The sequence below is a fragment of the Papio anubis genome, chromosome 6 (assembly GCF_008728515.1).
Source record: "Papio anubis isolate 15944 chromosome 6, Panubis1.0, whole genome shotgun sequence".
In the NCBI taxonomy this organism is placed as follows: domain Eukaryota; kingdom Metazoa; phylum Chordata; class Mammalia; order Primates; family Cercopithecidae; genus Papio; species Papio anubis.
Window position 1 is genome coordinate 135,585,573 of NC_044981.1, and position 23,272 is coordinate 135,608,844.

The 23,272-nt window shown below is 35.7% G+C and overlaps 1 protein-coding gene across 10 annotated transcripts in view; it reads left to right on the forward strand.

The window, feature by feature from the left end:
• Window positions 1–23,272, forward strand: part of ECHDC1 (ethylmalonyl-CoA decarboxylase 1) — a 54,423-nt gene that overhangs the window by 25,827 nt on the left and 5,324 nt on the right. For 5 of the 10 annotated variants that reach the window (XM_003898211.4, XM_003898212.4, XM_009206143.4 and 2 more), the window contains 2 exons: window positions 741–793; window positions 2,346–2,426. In XM_003898211.4, the coding sequence (XP_003898260.1) occupies window positions 741–793; window positions 2,346–2,426 (134 nt within the window). Of the gene's footprint in view, window positions 1–740; window positions 794–2,345; window positions 2,427–3,643; window positions 3,760–21,659; window positions 21,679–23,272 lie in introns of those variants that run through there. The other 5 variants (XM_009206149.3, XM_009206147.3, XM_009206150.4 and 2 more) reach the window with 3 other exon arrangements.

Sequence of the window (23,272 nt, forward strand, 5' to 3'; positions counted from 1 at the left end):
GGAAAACAACAAACAAAGAAATAAGAGAATCTGGAGTGTAAAATGTTACTAGAATGTGAGAGCAAATATGAAAATGAAGAAACTGATTAAAGAAAAGTACTGTGTGTTATGAAGAGAGAAAAGATGAATAAGGAAAAGTCATTTAATTTGACAAGTAGGAGATTATTAAAAGCTTTTCAGGAGAGATTTTGGCATAAAGCAGAGGGCCAGATTACACTGGATTGAAGAAAGTATGTGAGCTAAAAAAAAGACAAGGCAATGAGTTTGGAGTACTCTTAGGAAATTTGTTTAAGAAAATTATAAGTTGTGGCAATACCAAGATAAAGCCTTAGAAATATTTTTTTAAAAAACCAAAACTTAACATAACTTTTCCCTTCTTTCCCTTCTTCTTTGATAAGTTTATCGTCTTAAGGATAACAGATGGGTATATCTTATGCCTTTCCCCCCATCATTACCCTGAGTAGAACTCCATAGTGATCTAGAGTATGTGATCTGTCACTTATCCCTACATCTTTGCTAATACCTCATGCAAAGCTGAGCTCAAGGAGCCCTAGGATGTCAACAAAGTCAAATACAGCATTATTTGCATTTCAGACAACATCAAAGAGTTTTAAATGGAAACATCATTGTTTAAAAAATACATATTTTTGGCTTCATTACTTTGTAAAAACTTAATTTAAAAAATTTAATGTAATATATTTGCATTATACCTTTGTGTTTCTGCTTATTTTTATTTAAAGGATGGAATGGCCGTATGCATGTTCATGCAAAACACCTTAACAAGATTTATGAGGTAATGCATCCTTCTTTTTAAAACACGATTTCTAAAAGACCAAAAATAGCTTTTTACTATTCCATTATTTGTACTAGTTAAGAAATAATAGCTAATTTTTAAATTACATCTATTCTAATGATGTCCTATTTTTTGTGCTATAGAGGATAATCATTTAATTACATATAAGGATAATCATTTAATGAGGTATATACATATATATTTTAAAAATAAAAGAAATGAAAGATAAGAAGAATTTAAGACATATCCCCTACTAGCTGTATTTAGGAGTAGATATTAGGAAAGTTAAATACTGGTGTTAGAGCAGAATAATAAAGACGCTGATCTATATGTGACACATAAAGGTTACCTAACATTCCAAATTAGTAGAATGTGTAGTGAAGTGGTCTGTATCCAGAGATGAGAGAAAGAACTATGGATTGGAAAGTTTTTACAGCTTTCTGAGGAAGGTGAATTGACTTTGTACCTTGGTAAAGAAGCAAAGAGGAAAAATTCTTCTTGGCCTGTCAAAGTATGTTTGAGGTTACAAACTGTGACATGTTTTGGCTGATTAGTTTCCTACTTTCACATTCCAAATGTAGACAAATTTAAAATTATGAAAACTAAGGAAATTCTTATTTAAGCAAGGTTATTAATTGTGCACTGCTGTATTTTTGGTACTCATTGTATCTGAGAGTCTAGAGGGAGTAATAGAATCATAACATTACTATTCTAAAATAGTATCTTCATTTTCTTAACCCCTGTTCACTTCCCTTTTCCTATTGCATTTGACTTTTTCTTACATAAATCTGAAAAGTTACTATTTTTTAAAAATAATTCTTTCTACATGGGAGTGGTGTATATTAGGAAATTTTCAATTAGTTTAGACCTGCACCTTTGCATCGTAGGTTAGAACCTACAAAAATTCCATACTTGCAAAACTTTTTAGATTTACCTTGTATTCACACACCCCTGCAAAGTGGGTCTTTGCAAACAGGAAAGGTAAAAGATTTATTTTTACCGCAAAATCATGCCTTTATATAGGATTAGTATGTGGATTATTTCAGGCAGCAATGAGTTGATTTTTGAAGGAACCTTCATAACACAGTTTTGGAGCTCTATCTTCTGTAACACATTTCGAACTTTTGGATATAGCTTTGATTTTCCAACTTTTAACTTGATACCAATAAAAATGGACAAAGATGATATCACATGGAATTATTCTGAAGAACCACTGCTGCTGAGAAGTTCCAGGAGCTATAAATTAGACAAAAGCATCCATTTATTTGGGAGTAAGTTACAATATGGCTATAGCCTAAAAATATGTAATGATTCAAGGAGGTATTTTGATGAACTTACATGGCATTTATTGTGAACTACTGTATCTTTAGTATTACACTGTTTTTCTTCTCATGATGTAAAGGTTCAAGCTTCTGCTATCCTTTGATGTGTTTGTTTTTATGAAGACTGCAATATTTTGTTTCCACTGCATTTTAATATTTTTTAAAAATAACATTTGTAAGTGAATATTGAAATTAAAAATTATAACATCAGTTTTTTCTTCAATATACAGACTTCCTTTAATAAGTGTTGCGCTGGTTCAAGGTTGGGCGTTGGGTGGAGGAGCAGAATTTACTACAGCATGTGATTTCAGGTAGGATGAAAATTGCATTAATTTCTTGCACAAATATAATTAACTTGCTCAAATTCATTTTTGTCTTAATATCAATATTTTATATATTCTTAAATAGGATAAACCTATTTTCTTTTTTGAATATTTTCTTTTTGTCAGTCATTAGATAATTTTTATCTAATATAATTTCATGATCACTTCATTATTATGCATTTTCAAAAAATTAACAAAACACAAGGTTTTAAGATTTTGAATAGAGCAAATCCATATTAGCAAAACTCCTGGAAGGAAAGCTAAGGAAATATATGAAACTTTAAAATCCAAAAGAATTATACAAACAAAGTAAGCAACGTTAAAAAAGAAAAATAGAATGCAGAAAGAGAGACTGCTGTAGCTGTTTTCTCACCAATAAAAAGAGATTTTTTGAGATCCCTTTGTCTTCTTTCTGCTGTGATTTATAGCAACTTTGTGGGACTTTTGGGAAGATTAGGGAGTAAAGATAGAGAAAGTTCTTTGGGACCAATAGCTCTTCAGTCCCTATAATTATTTTCAGTATTTGATAGCTATATTATATAGAAATGACATTTTGTAAAATCTAATGCTTTAGACATCTAAACTGCTTTCTCAGTACCATTCCCAAGGCCTAGTAACACAGCTAGCTATAAAGGGGCCAGTACAATGCTCCATAAGTTATCTGTACAGGCTCACACACTGGAGCCTCTTTATAATGCAAAAGGTAGTATATATAGCATAATTAGAGGTAAACTGGCAAAACAGTAAAGAGCCTGAGCACTGATGTCAGGTGGACCTAGGCTGAATCCCAGTTTGCCACTTTTACCTATTTGACTTTGAGCAAGTGTTTTACCTCTCTTCATCTCAGTTTCTTTATCTATAAAATAAAGTATCTCCCTTAAATATCTATAAATTTAAATAAGATAGTGAATATATAGGTTTTAGCATAATGTTTAACCTAAAGTGTATGTAAGTATTCACATAATATTCTGGCTTAGAGTTTTAAGATTACCTTATACAACTGTCTCTTACCAATGCCAATATGGTAACATTCTGGCATACTTTGAAACTCATTGTCTTTTCATTTGGAATGTTTTTCAGTCTTTGGGCTAACCCTGGCCTTGCCATTTTTTAAAAAAATCATTATACGCTTGACCCTAGCTAAGAAAAATATTGGAGTATACATTAAGAGAAGACTTCTAGTAAACTTTTTGTCTCACTTTCAGACACTGAAGAGAAAGTCGTTCTGCGCTGGCATGTAATGCTCTAGATATTTCAAAACATCATGTTGTACATTTAAAACATTTTTAGGCCTGGCATGGTGGCTCATGCCTGTAATCCCAGCATTTTGGGAGGCTGAAATGGGTGGATCACCTGAGGTCAGGAGTTCGAGACCAGCCTGGCCAACATGGTGAAACCCTCTCTCTACTAAAAATACAAAAGATTAGCCAGGTGTGGTGGCACATGCGTCTGTAGTCCCACAACCTGGGAGGCTGAGGCGGAAGGATTGCTTGAACCTGGGAGGTGGAGGTTGCAGTGAGCCAAGATCACACCATTGCACTCCAGCCTGGGCAACAGAGTGAGACTTTGTCTCAAAAAAAAAAAAAATTAAATAAAAAATTAAATTTGTTGAGCAACAAATTATATACAATAAAATGAATGCATTTTAATTGTATGGTGTAAATGGATTTTGATGCATATATACATCCATGTAACCACCTCCACAATCAAGATTGAGAACATTTTTATCACCCCTATCTATATGTCTTCGTATACCTCTTCCCAGTCAGTTCCCACCAAGGTAAACACTGATCACTTTCTCATTTTAAAATACATTTTTAAAAAAGAATTTTACATAAATACATTTCATAGAGTATGTACTTTTTATTTTTTTATTTTATTTATTTATTTATTTATTTTTTTTGAGACGGAGTCTCGCTCTGTCGCCCAGGCTGGAGTGCAGTGGCCGGATCTCAGCTCACTACAAGCTCCGCCTCCCGGATTCACGCCATTCTCCTGCCTCAGCCTCCCAAGTAGCTGGGACTACAGGCGCCCGCCACCTTGCCCGGCTAGTTTTTTGTACTTTTTAGTAGAGACGGGGTTTCACCGTGTTAGCCAGGATGGTCTCGATCTCCTGACCTCGTGATCCGCCCGTCTCGGCCTCCCAAAGTGCTGGGATTACAGGCTTGAGCCACCGCGCCCGGCCAAGTATGTACTTTTTAATGTCTGCCTTCTTTAATTCAGTATAATTACTTTGAGAGTCATCCATGTTGTACCATTTATGAATACTTTGTTCCTTTTTAATGTTGGAAAGTATTTTATTATGTGGATATTAAAGTTTGTTTCTGAGATTTATCTGTTTTTGCATTTTTCAGTGGTTTGTTCATCTTATTGCTTAGTAGTATTGCTTTCTATGCCTATGTAGCACAGTAAGTGTCATACATTAATGGGCACATGAGCTATTTCTGGTTTTGGCCTATTATAAATAAAACTGTTGTGAACATTCATGTATAAGTATTTGTGTGGGCATATGTTGTCATATCTTTCGGGTGAAAATGTAAGAGTGGAATTGCTGGGGTGATATGGTAAGTGTAAGTGTATGTTAACTTAAGCAGCAAATATATTGGTTTCTTATATTTTCTAGGTGGGTTGTATAATTTTTATTCTCATAAGCAGTGGAAGAAAGTTCCAGCTGCACCTGTCAAGCTGTTTAGATTTAGCCGTTTGATGGGTGGGAACCATTGTGAGAGCTCATTGTGATTTCAGATTTGAATTTCCACAGTGACTGGTGTTGAGGATCTTGTGTTTATTGGCCATTAGATATATCTTCTTCTTTGTTGCTTCAAATCCTTTGACTCTTTAAAAAAAATTGATTTGTCTTATTATTATTGAACTGTAGGAGTTTTTTATATATTCTGTACAAAATTCCTTGGGATAGCAATAATTATAGTAGCAGAGGTGAAGTATGCTCATGTGTCTATGTCTATCTCGACTGTAATACTAAATACTATCCACAGCCTTAGGAGCAAGAATACTTTCTCACAGCCTGTGAGTTGTTTTTTTATTAGTAGTATCTTTGGAAGAACAGAAATTTGAATTTTTAAAATACTTTCAACTTCTCATTTGCGCTAACTATACACTTATTACAAACTTGCAGAAATCATACATGTAACTCCCACATACCTTTCAATCAGTTTCCCCAAATGTTAGTATCATATGTAGCCACAGTGTAATTATGGGAAATTAACATTGATTCAATACTTGTAATTAATCTACAGACCTCATTCAGTTTTTTTCAGTTATCATACTAATTTTTTTTTTTTTTTTTCTGGCCCAGGATTCAGTCAAGGTCTGTTTTTTCGGATATGAATATAGCCATCCCAATTTTCTTTCTTTTTTTTTTTTCTTTTTTTTTTTTTTGAGACAGAGTGTCTGTTGCCCAGGCTGGAGTGCAATGGCATGATCTCAGCTCACTACAACCTCCACCTCCTGGGTTCAAGCAATTCTCCTGCCTGAGCCTCCTGAGTAGCTGCAATTACAGGTGCCCGCCACCACTCCTGGTTAATTTTTGTACTTTTAGTAGAGATGGGGTTTCACCATGTTGGCCAGGCTGGTCTCGAACTCCTGACCTCATGATCCAGTGCCCACCTCTGCCTCCCAAACTGCTGGGATTATAAGCGTGAGCCACCATGCCTGGCCCCCAGTTTTCTTATGGTTAAGATTTCTGTGGTGTATCTTCTTCTGTCCTTTCATCTTTAACTTGGCTGCCTTGTTCAAAGTAGATTCTAGTAGACAACATATACTACGGTTTTGCTTTTTTATTCAGAATGACAATTTCTGCCTTTTAATTGGAGTGTTTGTTCCATATATATAGCCAATGTTGTATTGATATAATTGGGTTTAAATCTGCCATCTTGGTACAGGCATAACTCTGAGATATTACAGATTTGGTTTCCTCCAGACCACCCCTATAAAGTTAATATCACAATAAAGTGAGTCACACGAATTTTTTTGTTTCCTAGTGTGTATAAAAGTTATGTGTACACTATACTATAGTCTGTTAAATATGCAATAGCATTATATTTGAAAAAAACAATGCATCTATCTTAATTAATAGGTAATTTATTGCTGAGAAATGCTACCAAGCATCTGAGCCTTCACCGAGATGTAATCTGGTGGGGAATCTTGCCTCAATTTTGATGGCTGCTAACTGATCAGAGTGGTGCTTCCTGATGATTGAGGTGGATGTGGCAATTTCTTAAACTAAGACAACAATGAAGTTTGTTGACCGATTGACTCTTCTTTCACAAAAGATTTCTGTGTAGCATGCAGTGCTGTTTGATAGCATTTTACCCACAGTAGAACTTCTTTCTGCCATTGATTTTTCAAATATAAATTTATGTAATATTCTAAATCCTTGTTGTCATTTCAACAATGTTCACAGCATCTGCACCAAAAAAAGATTCCATCTCAAGAAACCACATATTTTGTTCATCCATAAGAAGCCACTCCTCATCTATTCATGTTTTATCATGAGATTGCAGCAATTTGGTTACATCTTCAGGCTCTACTTCTAATTCTAGTTACCTTGCTACTTCCATCACATCTGCAGTTATTTCCTCCACTGAAGTCTTGAACTCCTTAAATCTTCATGAGGGTCGAAAGCCAACCATGAGGATTGAAAACAATTTTTTTTTTTTAATTTTTAACATAGTAGATGTATGTATTTATGGAGTACATGAGATGTTTTGCTACAGACATGCAATATGTAATAATCACATTATGGAAAATGGGGTTTCTATCCCCTCAAGCATTTATCCTTTGTGTTACAGATAATCCAGTTATACTCTTTTAGTGATTTTTAAATGTATAATTAAGTTATTATTATAGTATTGACTGTAGTCACCCTGTTCTGTCAAATAGGCCTTATTCATTCTTTCTATTTTTTTTGTACCCATTAACCATCCCCATCTCCCTGCCAACTCCACACTACCTTTCCCAGACTCTGGTGATTATGTTTTTATTCTCTGTCTTTATGAATTCAATTGTTGATATGGTTTGGTTCTGTGTCCCCACCCAAATCTCATGTTGAATTGTAATCCTCAGTTTTGGAGGAGGGGTCTGGTGGGAGGTGATTGAATCATGGGGACAGACTTCCCCCTTGCTGTTCTCATGATAAGTGAGTAAGTTCTCACAAGATCTGGTGGTTTAAAAGTGTGTAGCACTTCTTTCGCTCTTTCTCTCCTGCTCTGTCATGTGAAGATATGCCTGCTTCCGCTTCGTCTTCTGCTATGATTGTAAGTTTTCAGAGGCCTCCCCAGCCATGCTTCCCATACAGTCTATGGAACTATGAGTCAATTAAACCTCTTTTCTTCACAAATTGCCCAGTGTCAAGTAGTTCTTAATAACAATGTGAGAAAGGGTTTGTGGAATATTGCTCAAGAAATTTTTGCCAAGTACAGTGACCCTGAGATTTTCCCCAGTGTTTTCTGGTAGTAGTTCCAGAGTTTGAGGTCTTAAATATGTCTTTAATCTATTTTTTCCTTTGTGTGTGTGTGTGTGTATGTGTTTTGTTATTTGCTTTTTGGGTGTTTTTTTGTCTTTGATTTGATTTTTGTATGTGGTGATAGATAGGGGTCTAACTTCATTCTTCTGCATACAAATATCCAGTTTTCCCAGCATCATTTATTGAAGAGAATGTGTTTTCTCCAGTGTATGTTCTTGGTACCTTTGTTGCAAATGAGTTGCCTGTATATCTGTAGATTTGTTTCTGGGTTCTCTATTCTGTTTCATTGGTTGTCTGTTTTTATGCTATTTTGGTTTTTGTAGCTCTGTAGTATGATTTGAAGTCAGGTAATGTGATTCCTCCTGGGCTGTTCTTTGTGCTGAGGATTGTTTTAGCTATTCTGTGTTTTTTGTGGTTGCATATAAATTTTAGGATTTTTTTTTTTTGATTTATGTGAAGAATGTCGTTCGTATTTTGATGGGAATTACACTGAATATCTAGATTGCTTTGGGTAGAATGGACATTTTAACAATGTTGTTTCTTCCAATCCATGAACGTAGAATATCTTTTCATTTTTGATGTCCACTTCAATTTCTTTCGTTGGTGTTTTATAGTTTTCATTATAGACATGTTTCACTTCTTTGGTTAATTCATAGGTATTTAATTTTATGTGTGGCTGTTGTAAATAGGATTACTCTTTTAATTTCTTTTTCAAATTGTTCACTGTTTACATATAGAAAAGCTACTGATTTTTTGTATGTTGATTTTTTATTTCTCAACTTTAGGCTTTTTCCAGACATAGATTGTATAATCTACAAACAAGGATAATTAGATTTCTTCCTTTCCAATTTGGATGCCCTTTTATCTTCTTCTTGTCTGATTGCTCTAGCTAGGACTTCCAGTACTATGTTGAATAACAGTTGTGAAAGTAGGCATCCTTGTTGCGTTGTAGATCTTAGAGAGAAGGCTTTCACCTTTTCCCCACTCAGTATGATACTAACTGAAGGTCTGTCATATATGGCCTTTAGCATATTGATGCATGTTCCTTGTATACCTAGTTTCTTGGTGTTTTTTTTTTTTTTTTAATCATGAAGGGATATTGAATTTTATCAAATGCTTTTTCAGCATGAATCCAAATTATTATATAGCTTTTGTCCTTCATTCTGTTGGTATGATGTATCACATTGATTCATTTGTGTATGTTGAACCATCCTTGCATCCCAGAGATAAATTCCACTTGATCATGTTGAATGATCTTCTTAATGTATTGTTTAATTCAGTTTGCTAGTATTTTGTTGATGATTTTTGCATCAATATTCATTGGAGATATTGGCCTGTAGTTTTCTTTTTTCAAGGTGTCTTTATCTGGTTTGGTATCAGGGTAATACTTGCTTCAGAGAATGAGTTTGGAAGTATTCCCTCCTCTATTTTTCAGAATATTGGAATAGTTTGAGTGGGATTGCTATTAGTTCTTCTTTAAATGTTTGGCAGAATGTAACAATGAAGCCATTGCATCCTGGGTTTTTCTTTACTGGAAGACTTTTTATTACATCTTCAATCTCTTTACTAGTTATAGGTCTGTTCAGGTTTTAGATTTCTTTCTACTCAATCTTACTAGGTTGTATGTGTCTAGGAATTTGTCCATTTCTTCTAGATTTCCCAATTTATTGACATGTAGTTGCTCATAGTAGCCACTAATAATCCTTGAATTTCTGCAGTATTAGTTGTAATGTCTCCTTTTTCATGTCTGATTTTATTTATTTGGAATTCCTCTTTTTTTTTTTCTTTGTTAGTCTGGCTAAAGATTTGTCGGTTTTGTTTAACTTTTCAAAAAAAACCAACTTTTTGTTTCATTGCTCTTTTGTATTTCTTTTCTTTTCTTTCTTTTTTTTGACAGAGTCTCGCTCTGTTGCCCACGCTGGAGTGCAGCAGTGTGATCTCAGCTCACTGCAACCTCCACCTGCTAGATTCAAGTAATTCCTCTGCCTCAGCCTCCTGAATAGCTGGGATTACATGTGCGTGCCACCATGCCCAGCTAATTTTTGTATTTTTAGTAGAGATGGGCTTTCACCATGTCAGTTAGGCTGGTCTCAAACTCCTGACCTCGTGATCCACCCACCTTGGCCTCCCAAAGTGTTGGCATTACAGGTGTGAGCCTCCATTCCCAGTTGATATTTTTTTAAATTTTGATTTCATTTATTTCTGCCCTGATTTTTAGTATTTCCTTTCTTCTACTAATTTTTGGTTTGGCTTGCTCTTGCTTTTCTAGTTCTTTAGGATGCATTATTAGGTTATTTGAAATGTTTCTTGTTTTTTCATACAGGCACTTATAGCTATAAACTCCCTGTTAGTACTGCTTTTGCTGTATAGGCATTGGTATGTTGTGCTTCCATTATCATTTAAGAGAATTTTCAGTTTCTTTCTTAATTTTTTACTTGACCCATTGGCCATTCAGGAGCATATTGTCTAATTTCCATGTATTTGTGTAGTTTCCAAAATTCCTCTTGTTATTGATTTCTAGTCTCCATTGTGATCACAGAAGATGTTTGATGTTGTTTTAATTTTTTGAATGTTTTAAGATTTGTTTTTTGACCAAATATATATGGTCTACCTTTAAGAATGATCCATGTGCTGAGGAAAAGAATGTGTATTCTCCAGCTGTTGGATGAAATATTGCATAAATATCTATTAGGTACAATTGTTTCTATAGTGCAGATAAAGTCTGATGTTTCTTTGTTGATTTTTTTTGTCTGGAAGATCTGTCCAGTGCTGTATTAGTCCATTCTTGCATAGATATAAAGAACTACCTGAGACTTGGTAATTTATAAAGAAGAGAGGTTTAATTTGCTTACAGTCCTACAGGCTGTACAGGAAGCATGGCTGGGGAATCCTCAGGAAATGTACAGTCATGGCAGAAGGTGAAGGGGAGGCAGGCACATCCTACATGGCTGGAGCAGGAGAAAGAGAGAAAAAGGGGAGGGTACTACACACTTAAACAAGATCTCATGAGAAATCATTCACTATCACAAGAACACTAAGGGGGAAGGCTGCCCCCATAATCCTGTCACCTCCTCCTACAACATTAGGGATTACAATTCTACAAGAGATTTGGGTGAGGACACAAATCCAAACCATATCAAATGCTGAACGTGGGGTGTTGAAGTCTCCAGCTATTACTCTATTGGGGCCTATCTCTCTCTTTAGCTCTAATAATATTTCCTGTATATATCCAGGTGCTCCAGTGATGGGTGGCATGTACATTTAAAATTGTCATATCCTCTTGCTTAATTGGCCCGTTTATCATTATATAGTGACCTTCCTCATCTTCTTACAGTTTTTGTCTTGAAATCTATTTTGTCTGAAATAAATATAGATACTCCTGTTTTCTTTTTGTTTTCATTGGCATGGAATATCTTTTTCCATTCCTTTATTTTCAGTCTTTGTGTGTCTTCATAGGTGAAATGTGTTTCTGGTACGCAACAGATCATTTGGTCTTTTTTTTTTTTTTTTAATCCATCAACAGTCTATGTCTTTTGATTGCAGAGTTTAGTCCATGTACATTCAATATTATTATTGGTAGGTAAGGACTTACTCCTGCTATTTTATTTGTTTTTTGAGTTGTTTTGTGGTCTTTTCTTTCTTCCGGTCTTCCTTTTTGTGATGATGATGTTCTCAGTGATTTGTTTTAGCTTCTTGCTTTTAATTTTTTTGTGTATCTTTTACATTTTTTGGCTTGCAAATACTGTATCTTATTAGGCTTGCAAATACTGTCTTATAACCCATTATTTGAAGGTGATAACAACTGAACATTGTTTGGATAAACAAACATGCAAAAAGAAAATAATAAACACTTTATGCCTTAACTTTATCCTCCTGCTTTTTAATTTTTTGTTGTTTCTAGTTATATCTTATTGTACTGTCTATGTCATGTAAAGTTGTTTTAGTTATTATTTATGATTGGTTCATCATTTGGTCTTTCTACTTAAGACACAGTTACAGTGTTTTAATATTATGTGGTTTTTTGTATGCTTACTATTACTAGTGAGTTTTGTACCTTCAGATGATTTCTTATTGCTCATTGACATCGTTTTCTTTCCGATTAGAGTGCTCCCTTTAATATTTCTTGTAGGACAGGTCTGGTGTTGATGAAATCCCTCAGCTTTTGTTTGGAAATCTTTATTTCTCATGTTTGAAGGATATTTTTGCAGAATATACTATTCTAGCATGAAAGGATTTTTCCCTCAGCACTTGCAATATGTCATGCCATTCTCTCCTGGCCTATAAGGTTTTCACTGAAAAGTCTTCTGCCAGACATATTGGAGCTTAATTGTGTGTTGCTGGTTTCCTTTCTCTTGCTGCTTTTGGGATCCTTTCTTTATTACAGACCATGTTTTTATCCTTGACCTTTGGAAGTTTATTAAATGCTTTGAGGTACTTCTGTCTGGGTTCAGTCTGCTTTACTGCTCTATAACCTTCTTGTACTTGGATATTGATGTCTATCTCTAGGTTTTGGAAGCACTTTGTTATTATTCCTTTGAATAAACTTTCTAACCCTCTCTCTTGCTCTGCCTCTTCTTTAAGGCCAATAATGCTTAGATTTGCCCTTTTGAGACTATTTTCTATATCCTGTAGGAACGCTTTTTTATCTTTTTTCTTTTGTTTCCTCCAGCTGTATTTCAAATAGCCTGTCTTCAAGCTCACTAATTCTTTCTTCTGCTAGATCAATTCTGCCATAAAAAGACTCTGATGCATTCTTCAATAGCATGCCAGTTGCATTTTTCAGCTCTAGAATTTCTGCTTGGTTCTTTTCATTTCAATCTTGTTCTTAAATTTATCTGATAGGATTCTGAATTCCTTCTCTGTGTTATCTTGAATTTCTTTTGAGTTTTCTCAAAACAGCTACTTTGAATTCTCTGTCTGAAAAGTCACATATCTCTTTTTCCAGGATTCGTCTGTGATGCCTTATTTAGTTCATTTGGTGGGTACATGTTTTCCTAGGTGGCCTTGATACTCGTAGATGTTCTTTGGTATCTGGGCATTGAAGAATTAGGTATTTATTATAGTCTTCACAGTCTGAGCTTGTTTGTAGTGGTCCTTCTTGGGAAGACTTTCCAGATACTCAGAAAGACTTAGGTGTCATGGTCTAAGCTGTGTCTGCTTTAGAGGGCATCCGAAGCCCAGTAATGCTGTGGTTCTTGCAGACTTGTGGAGATACTGCCTTGATGGTCTTGGAGGAGATCCAGAAGAATTCTCTGGATAACCAGGCAGAGACTCTTGTTCTCTTCCATTACTTTTTCCCAAACAAATGAAATCTCTTTCCCTGTGCTGAGCCCCATGGAGCTGAGGATGGAGTGAACCAAGTAGCCCTTTGGCCACCACCACTAGGACTGTGCTGGGTCAAACCTGAAGCTAGCACAGCACTGGGTCTTGCCCAAGCCTTCCATAACCACCCCCTGGATACCTCCTATGTTCACTTGAGGCACTAGGACTCTATAATCAGCAAGTGGCAAAGCCAGCCAGTCCTGTGTTCTTCCTTGCAGGGTGGTGATTTCCACTAGACTCTGGACAAGTCCAGAGGTGCTGTCTGGGAGCCTGACACTACAGTCAAAAACTTTAGCAGTCTAGCTGGTATTCTGACTTGCCTGACCTGTAACTCAGACCACAAGACGTAGACCTTTCCAGTCTTCTCTCCCCTTTCCAAAGGTGGAGGAGTGTCGCCCCATGGCCATTGTCACCACTGGCTCACAGGGAATACTGCCAAATGATCATTGATATTACGGTGAAAATCTGTTATCTAGTGTAGCCACCTTCATCAATAACCCTAGCTAGATCTTCAGGATCACTTGCTGCAGCTTCTATGTTACCCCTTACTGCTTCACTTTGTACCTTTATATTATGGAGATGACTTCTTTCCTTAAACCTCATAAACCAACCTCTGTGGTCTCAAACTTTTCTTCTGCAGCTTCCTTACCTCTCTCAGCCTTTGTACTATTGAAGAGAGTTAGAATCTTGTTCTGGATTAGCCTTTGGCTTAAGGAAATGCTGTGGCTGGTTTGGTCTTCTATCCAGACCACTAAAACTTTCTTCATATTAGCAATAAGACTGTTTCACTTCCTTATTATTCATGTGTTCACTGGATTAGCACTTTGAATTTCCTTCAAGAACTTTCCTGTTGTATTCATAACTTGGCTTTTACCCTGAATTTTATGGTAATTACTTTCTTGCTTTCCTTTATAGTTTTATAAGCTAAATATTCCAAAATAAATATAATTTTTAATTTTTTGACTTTATATAAATGGCATCATATGGTAGTAGAAATAGAATGAGAAAAGATTCATATGCTAACTTATGAAAAACAGTAAATTTTATATTAATTTTTCTTTTTTATAATTTATGACTCAGGTTTCAATTCATCCGTTAAAATATGTCACTTCATGTTCACACATACAGAGATTTTCCATTTTTTTTGGTGTATAAGACAGTTTACAGAAATCCTAACCTCTTGAAAACTAGTGTTCAATAATGGGCAGAATTCTTATGCACAATTAAAAAAGGTTATTTTATATGACAGTGCCCTCTGCTGTCATCAGTGCAGATTGCATTAGAATGCTGCTATTACTACATTTTATTATGTGAGGAGAAAGCAGTCATTGGCTTTATGCTTGATATGTGACTAAACAGGAAATGTTCTATGTGTTAAAGTATTAAATGCATTCCTCACTTTACATTGAAATACAGGTAGTTATGAAATATATAATTTCAACACATAAATATAAAATGTACATCTCAATATATAATTTAAAAAATTTTAAGACTGGGCACAGTGGGTCAGGCCTGTAATCCCAGCACTTTGGGAGACTAAGGTGGGTGGATCACCTGAGGTCAGGAGTTCGAGACCAGCCTGGCCAACTTGGTGAAAACCCATCTCTACTAAAAATACAAAAATTAGCTGGGCATGGTGGCAGGCGCCTGTAATTCCAGCTACTCGGGAGGCTGAGGCAGGAGAATCGCTTGAACCCGGGAGGCAGAGGTTGCAGTGAGCTGAGATCGCGCCATTGCACTCCAACCTGGGCAACACGAAAAAGAAAAAAAAAAGAATCTTAAGCTATATGCAAGTGTGCGTTATTACACTGAAAAATCCTCTGTGTAAAAGAAAATGAAAATTCAAGAAAATTAAGACTTTCTAGATGTCATTTGGAATAAGTGAAAACCCTCTAACGTAGATTCTGGTGTTCATCTTTATTAGATTTTTGCACCATCCTTCATATTGATTTCTCATTGACGTTTAAGTGTAGTTAAGGTTTAGGACAGAAAAGCACAATAGCAGGAAAAATAATCCTTTAATACTGCTAAATTGCCTAGCTGTCATTCTCTAATTGAAGAAAATGTAATGAATCCTAGAGCTTCATAAAATATTTAATTTTATGTGTTACAAGATGTCTGAGGGTACTGCCTACTCTCAGTATCTGGAGATACCAGGTGCTTTTGTCAAAAAGCTTCTGATGAAATCTTATTCATTTTTGGACCAGCTTTTCTGAAAGTGGTGTTTGTTTATTAAACATATTTTAGCACCCACATGTGCTAGGCACAGCCATTCACAAAACTTATGCCTTGGTTTTCTGTTTCATTTTTCTAGTAATATGTTTTTGTTATATTTTACAAAATTATTGGTCTGCAATCGATTAGACAGGTTTTTTAAAAATGAAGAAATTGATCCTTGACCAGAGAAATTTGACAAGCACTGTCCTAGGCTATTCAGCCTTTTAAAAACCCACCTACCAAAAGCAACTATAGTTCTTAAATGTTAGAGGCTAATAGAGAGGATTGCATACTGAATGAACTACATTGGTAGCCCCAGTTTCCAGGAAGTGATAAATCAGTACAAGTTCCTCTAGCTGATTTTTTCCCCTTTATTTTATCAATACCTCACCAGTTATTTTCTATGACAGATTGTTTTAATTATTTCCTAAGAATGTCTGCTTGTTCTAAAACAACACGGAAAGCTTTGATATTATTTGCTAAAAAGATACGTTCCTTCTTTTATGTGTGTTGGCCCTTTTAGCTTGTTTAACTTTCTTACCTTGGAGAATTGCCTGGAATTCACTCAACTGACATTTTCATCCATGCCAATGGAAGTACTTCAGCAGACGGAGATACTTAATATGAATATATAAAAGAAATGAACTCATGTAGCATTCTAACACTGTCCCCTTCCCCCAGAACCCTGTGAGCACCAGCTGATAATAGATGTAATGAATACATATGTCAGAAACACTCAGTTCCACTTTGCATCAATAGACCCTCACTTGAGTCATACTTTTCATGTAAAATATTCCAAGAGAAAATGGCTTTTAAAAACCATTTTTTAAAAGCAAAAAACTAACATGAATTAAAAATTGGTATTTCTCAATGGTCAGAATCTAGTCAAGCATTATGTTTCCATTTTAGTGACAACATTGATGTGAGGAAATGAAAAGCTAGAAATGTGATAAAACAATATAGCCTCTCATTTTCAATCCACCTTGACAAATTAAAGATATTTAGAATGAAATAGAAATTAAGAAAACGTTAATACATGTAGTAGTTTTCTGTTGCTGCTATAACAAACCACCATAAATTTTGTGGCTTAAAACAACACAGTATTATCTCACAGATGTATAGGTCTGAAGTCCAGCTGGGCTCAGCTGGTTTTTCTAAACCTTGTCTCATGAGACCAAAATCTAAGTGGAGTGGGTTCTGAGGACTCTAGGGGAGGATTAACTCCCAGGCTCATCCAGGTTCCAACTGGTAGAATTTGGCACTTGAAGGACTGAAGTCCCTGTTTCCTTGCTGCCAGCTCGGGGATGAGTCTTTGCTCCTAGAGGCTTTCTGAATTCCTTCTCATGCTTTCCATGTGGCTCCTCCAGCAGTGGCGAGTCAAATTCCTCTCATACTTTGAATCTCTCTTATTTATCCTTATGCTTCATTTCTCTGACTACAGCTGGAAAATTTTCTCTGCTTTTAAGTGTTCTCATGATTAGATTGGGTCCACTCAGATAATCCAGGAAAATTTTCCTATTTTAAGCATGTGACTTTAGTTACATCTGCAGAGTCTCTTTTGCCATGTATGGTAACACATGCACAGTTGCCAGGGATTAGGTCATCTCTTCAGGGCCAATCTACCTACCACATATGGGCTTGGCATAGGGAATTTAATTGTCAGATTTGTTGCTAACTTTTATATTTCTATTTCATTGCCTGTGAAAAGTGATAACTTTGTTATTCTAATTTTGTAAACTGTATTTTTATTTTTTTTAATGTTTGCTTACTTTTTAGAAAACAGTAATAGTACCTACATACAGTCATGCATTGCTTAATGATAGGAACACTTTATGACCAGTGTGTCATTAGGTGATTTTGTTGTTGTGCAGACATCATAATATGTAGTTAAACCTAATTATACCATCTAGGGTGCAGCTTACTACATACTTCGGCTGTATGGTATAGCTTATTGCTCACAGGCTACAAACCTGTAAAGTCTGTTACTGTATTGAATGCTGTAGGCAGTTGTAACACAATGGTAAGTATTTGTGTATCTAAACAGAAAAGGTACAGTAAAAGTACCATATAAAAGATAAAAAACTGAAAGCTCATATAGGGTATTTATGGTGAATGGAGCTTGCAGGACTGAAAGTCGCTCTGGGTAAGTGAGTGAGTGAGTGAGTGGTGAGTGAATGTGAAGGCCTAGGACATTACTGTACACTTAGAATGTATTCCTTTTACTTTTATATATAAAAAATTAAATGTAAACAGCCTCAGGCAGGTCCTTCAGAAGAAATTCCAGAAGACAGAATTAACTGTTAACTTTTGTACTATATAAGCTTTTTAATTTAAAAAAACTTTTTTTATTCTTTTATAACAGCACTTCATGTAAAACACAAAATACATTGTACAGCTGTACAAAAGTATTTTCTTTTTTTATATTTTTATTCTATTCATCTTTTTTTTTTTTTAAAGCTAAGACACACACACATATTAGCCTAGGCCTACATAGAGTCAGGATCTTCAGGGGCAGTAACATGCATGCATGGAGCTGTCATCTACTATGATGATAATGCTGTCTTCTGGAATTCCTCCTAAAGGACCTGCCTGAGGCCATTTTACATTTAATTTCTACATATAAAAGTAAAAGGAGTACACTCTAAAATAAAAAGTACAGGTCGGGTGTGGTGGCTTATGCCTGTAATCCCAGCATTTTGGAAGGCCAAGACAGGAAGATTGCTTGAGCTCAGCAGTTGGAGACCAGCCTGGGCAACATAGTGAGACACAAAAAATACAAAAATTAGCTGGGCATGGTGGCACATGCCTGTAGTCCCACTACTGGGGGGGGATGAGGCAGGAGGATCGCTTGAGGCCAGGAGGTCAAGGCTGCATTGAGCCATTATGGCACCACTGCACTCCAGCCTGGGTGACAGAGTGAGAACCTTTCTCAGAAAAAATAAATAAATAAATAAAGCATAGTACAGTAAATACCTGAACCATTAACATGGTCATTTATTATTATCAAGTATTATGTAATGTACATAATTGTATGTGCTATACTTCTGTACAGGTAGCAGTGCAGTAAGTTTGTTTTTAACAGCATCACCACAAAAATGTGAGTAAAGCATTGTTCTATGACATTACAATGGCTATGATATCACCAGGCTATAGTAATTTTTCAGCCCCATTATAATCTTATGGGACCATTGTCATACAGTCCATTGTTGACTGAAATGTTGTTATTCAGTGCATGACTGTATACCTTATTTATAAAGGATTCTCTGATAGATATTATTTTAAACATACCTGTAGTATGAATGGTTAGCTTGGTTTCAAGATCAAGATTCTAGAATGTGCTTCAGGAAGTACTTAAAACACTCATTCCTTGATTCTACTTTCTAATTCTAGTTATTCTAAAAACATGGGAAAATAGAGAAAAATATTATTCTAAAAACATGGGAAAATAGAGAAAAATCTCTCAAAACTACCTTAGAAAATAGAAAATGACAGACTGCTTGGCTTTTAGCATCAACTTTTGGCAAAAAAAGCATGTACACATTTCTATATATCTAATATTTAATATTTTACTATTAAATTTGGTGTGAGAGAGAAACTGAAATTGTATTTTTTAATTTTTAATTTTGAAATAATTACAAACTTGCAGAAAAGGCATGAGAGTAACACAAATAATTTCCCTGTGCCATTCATTCAGATCCAACGATTTTTAACATTTTACTATTGTGTTTTATCTTTGTGTATCATATATTTTTTTCACCCAGACTAAGGGTAAAGTATTGTACTGTGTTCAAAAGTTACTTAGATTAGTTCACTGTTGTTTTTGTTGTTTTTTCTTCTTTGATGTTGAAATGGTCTTGGGTGAATGGTCTCGTTGTCTGAGGTGTTATCCAAGCTCCTTGTCTCACAATCAAGAAAATTAAGGAGCGTCGACACAAGGGGGGAGGTTGGAGTGAAAGTTTAATAAGTGAAAGAAGAAAGCTCTTCACAGTGGAGAGGGGGCCCGAGTGGGTTGCTGTTTTTACAGTTGAATCCAAAAGCTTTTATAAGAAACTCCCCTCATCTGTAGCTATTTGTGTAACTCTCCTTATCTGTGCAGCTGTGGGTATGTCTTGGGTAAGCACAAAGTGCAGCTTCTCTTGTTTGTGTAACTTGCAGGTCTGTTTCAGGTAAGCCCACCCCCGTTCCTGTGCAAGTTCCCACAGAGCCTACCATGTATATATGCCTGAAAAGGGGAGGAACCTTTTTCCTGGAAGCCCACTAATCACACAAAGGAAAAAAGGCTCTGTTGGGTCTTGCTTTCTTATTAGTGTAGTTGCAGTTTAGTTTTTCCCCAGGCTGTTCTGTTTGTGCCTGTAGCTGTGATTTTTCAGGCTATTTCTCCAAGGACTAGCCTTAGCTGTCTGCCTGATTTTTCCTTTTCTCCCTCAATGTGATTTCATTTGAAAATACCTTGCTTTAGTTTTTGCATTCAGTTTAAATTTTTTCCCTTGTTTCCAGCCTTATTTTATGTCTTGAATATGTTAGAATGTTGCACTGAATAACTTTATGTATACTTTTTAGTAATATTAGTGGCATATCTTAAGGATAAACACTAGAAATAGGATTGCTGAATCAAAAGTTAAATAAATATTAATGAGTTAATGAATATTTATTATTGCCGAATTTTCTTCCATAAGAGATAGACAAGTCTGCATTCCCTCTAGTCTGTTTCACTTAGCCTTGTCAACAGAGCCTACTATTAAACTTTTGAATTTGCAAATTTCATGGGTAAGGAACAACATTTCAGCATAGTTGTAATATGCATTTCTTTCTTCTTTTTTCTTTTTTTTCTTTTTGAGGCAAGGTCTTGCTCTATCTCACCCAGGCTGGGGTGTATAGTGGTACGATCACTGCTCACTGCAACTTCCGCCTCTAGGGCTCAAGTCATCCTCCCACCTCAGCCCCCGGAGTAACTGGGACTACAGGTATGCACCACCACACTTGGCTAATTTTTGTATTTTTTGTAGAGACGGGGTTTCGTCATGTTGCCCAGGCTGGTCTCAAACTTGTGAGCTCAAGTGATCCATGGCCTCCCGAAGTGCTGAGATTGCAGGCATGAGCCACTGCACACAGCCCATTTCAGTTAAAGTGAAGTTGATTATGGTTTAATATGTCTTAAGGACCATTTAAAAAAAATTTTGGTGAATTATTTATTCACATTTTGCTTATTTCTAAACAGGATATTTGTTTTTTTTCCCTCAATTTTTTTTAAAGTTCTTCAAGTATTAGGGATAGTGTCATTATCTGTGGTATGTTTTGCATATATTTGCTCAGCTTGTCTTTTGACTTTGCTTGTTTTTGGTTTTTATTCTTTTTTGTCATGCAAGCCTTTTTAAAAAAACACATCCACTTTGGGAGGCTGAGGCAGGCGGATCACGAGGTCAGGAGTTCGAGACCAGCCTGGCCAATATGATGAAACCCTGTCTCTACTAAAAATATAAAAAAATTTAGCCAGGTGTGGTGGTGCGCACCTGTAGTTGCAGCTACTCTGGAGGCTGAGGCAGGAGAATCGCTTGAACCTGGGAGAGGGAGGTTGCAGTGAGCCAAGATCGTGCCACTGCACTCCAGCCTGGGCAATGGAGTAAGACTCCATCTAAACACACACACACACACACACACACACACACACACACACACACATGCGCGAAAGTAGTCATATCTGTCAATCTTTTTAAAAGTTGCATCTGGATTTCGAGTGGTAATTTAAAAGCCTTTCCATATACCAAGGTTATAGAGAAGTTCATGTGTGTTTCTTCTAGTACTTGAATGGTTTTGTGTTTTACATTTATATATCTAATCCATTTTGAGCTTATTTTCATGTATGGTGTGAGTAATGGATCTTATTTCATCTTTTTTCCAAATGATTATTTGTCCCAACAGCATTTGTTTTAGAAAGCCTTCTGTGTTCCAGTGATTTGAGATAACACCTGATCATGTACTAGATTTCCACTTGCAGTTATGTCTGTTGATTTTCTGTTGGTCTGTTGTTTCCAATTTTTCTCTAAAATGATTAATGCTGTGATAATTACCTTATGCAAAAGGCTTTACCCACATTTCAGATTATTTCCTGAAAATAAATCATGTAAGTAGCACAAATACTTAATCAAAGGATATGCAGTGTTAACAAGGCTTTTGATAATTGCTACGTTATCTTCTAGGAAACATTCTACCAATTTATATTACCACCAGCAGAAAATGTCTGTTTGACAGCATCCTTTCTTACAATGAGTATAATCTTTTAAGGTATCCTTTATAATTTTGATAATCAAAAATTATATTTAAATTTTATTTGCCTTTTTAGAGATTTTTGGTGATGCATAAATTTTCATGTTGGCTTATTTATATGTGTATGACTTCTCTGCATTTTCTTTTCCCATTTCTCCTTTGGGGTATTGAGCTGTTTATACACCAAATGAAAAGCACATTTTTATTCTTTTATCTCCCTAGTGAAATAAAATTCTCAACTATCCAATTAGAGCCTGCCTATCTGATTTGTTTTCAATCTCTAATGCTGTTTTCATGAATATAAATAACCCTCAGCCAAGGTATTAGCATTTCCAGCTGCTACGCATTAGTTCAAACTATATTACAAAGAAAGGGAGCTATAAACATGCTTATCCCAAAGGAGCTTACAAGGTAGCCTTTTGCACTTTGGGAGGCCGAAGCAGGTGGATCACCTGAGGTAAGGAGTTCGAGACCAGCCTGGCCAACATGGTGAAACCTCGTCTATTCTAAAAATACAAAAATTAGCCGGGTGTGGTGGTGGGCACCTGTAATCCCAGCTACTTGGGAGGCTGAGGCAGGAGAATCACTTGAACCCAGGAGGCAGAGGTTGCAGTGAGCCGAGATCGCACCACTGTACTCCAGCCTGGGCAATGGAGTGAGACTCTGTCTCAAAAAAAAAAAAAAAAAAAAAAAAAATTGGCTTAATAAATAAAGTACAATATTACACACACTTGCACATACACAAATAAATGCATGCACACACAATCCCGCCCCCACCCCAATTTGAAAATAACAAATCCCATTTTTGATTTGGAAGTAACTTTACTCTGAATAGGAGATGTCCACCTCAGGAAGCAGTCACATTGCCCATGTTGCTTTGTTTTGTAGTTACCACATTACTTGGAAGTTCTTACTTCAGAGCTGTGACATCAAGAAAATCTACCTCTGATCATGCCAGGATTACTGAATGTTAAAATCAGACTTAAATATCACAAAACATTTTTATGTCTGCTCCCCCCTCTCAACCACACACACAAATAAAAATTTTCACACATTCAACTATATACCTTCTTATTCAAGCAGTCTCTTTGCATAAAATGAATGGAAACTCATGAAGCCAATCATCTGAGACTTGGAAATCAGAAAGCTGAGATTATAGGGAGAATTTTTGGGTTCTCTTTTCCATAGTTTGTTTTGTGATGTTATAGATGGTAGAAAACAAAAGGGAAAAGGTGCCAGGAAAATATATGTGTGAACAAGTAGATTTATGTTTGAGGCATAATTGTAAAAAGTATTATTTGTGGTCAGAGATGCTGTTGCTAATTCTATAATTTTCTATGCTATATTTCCCCATGTGAGCAATTTACGTTGTTGTCCTTGGCCCTTTATGCAATCAGTGTAAACGGACTAGCAGAGTTTCTGGCCCTAAACTAAAGCTTATTTATACTTAAATCAGTGATTCCAAACTTTAAATGTGTAACATGATGTTAATTTTGTAACATCAATGGTTTAAAATTTCAAGATATTTATCTTACTTGTATTGAAC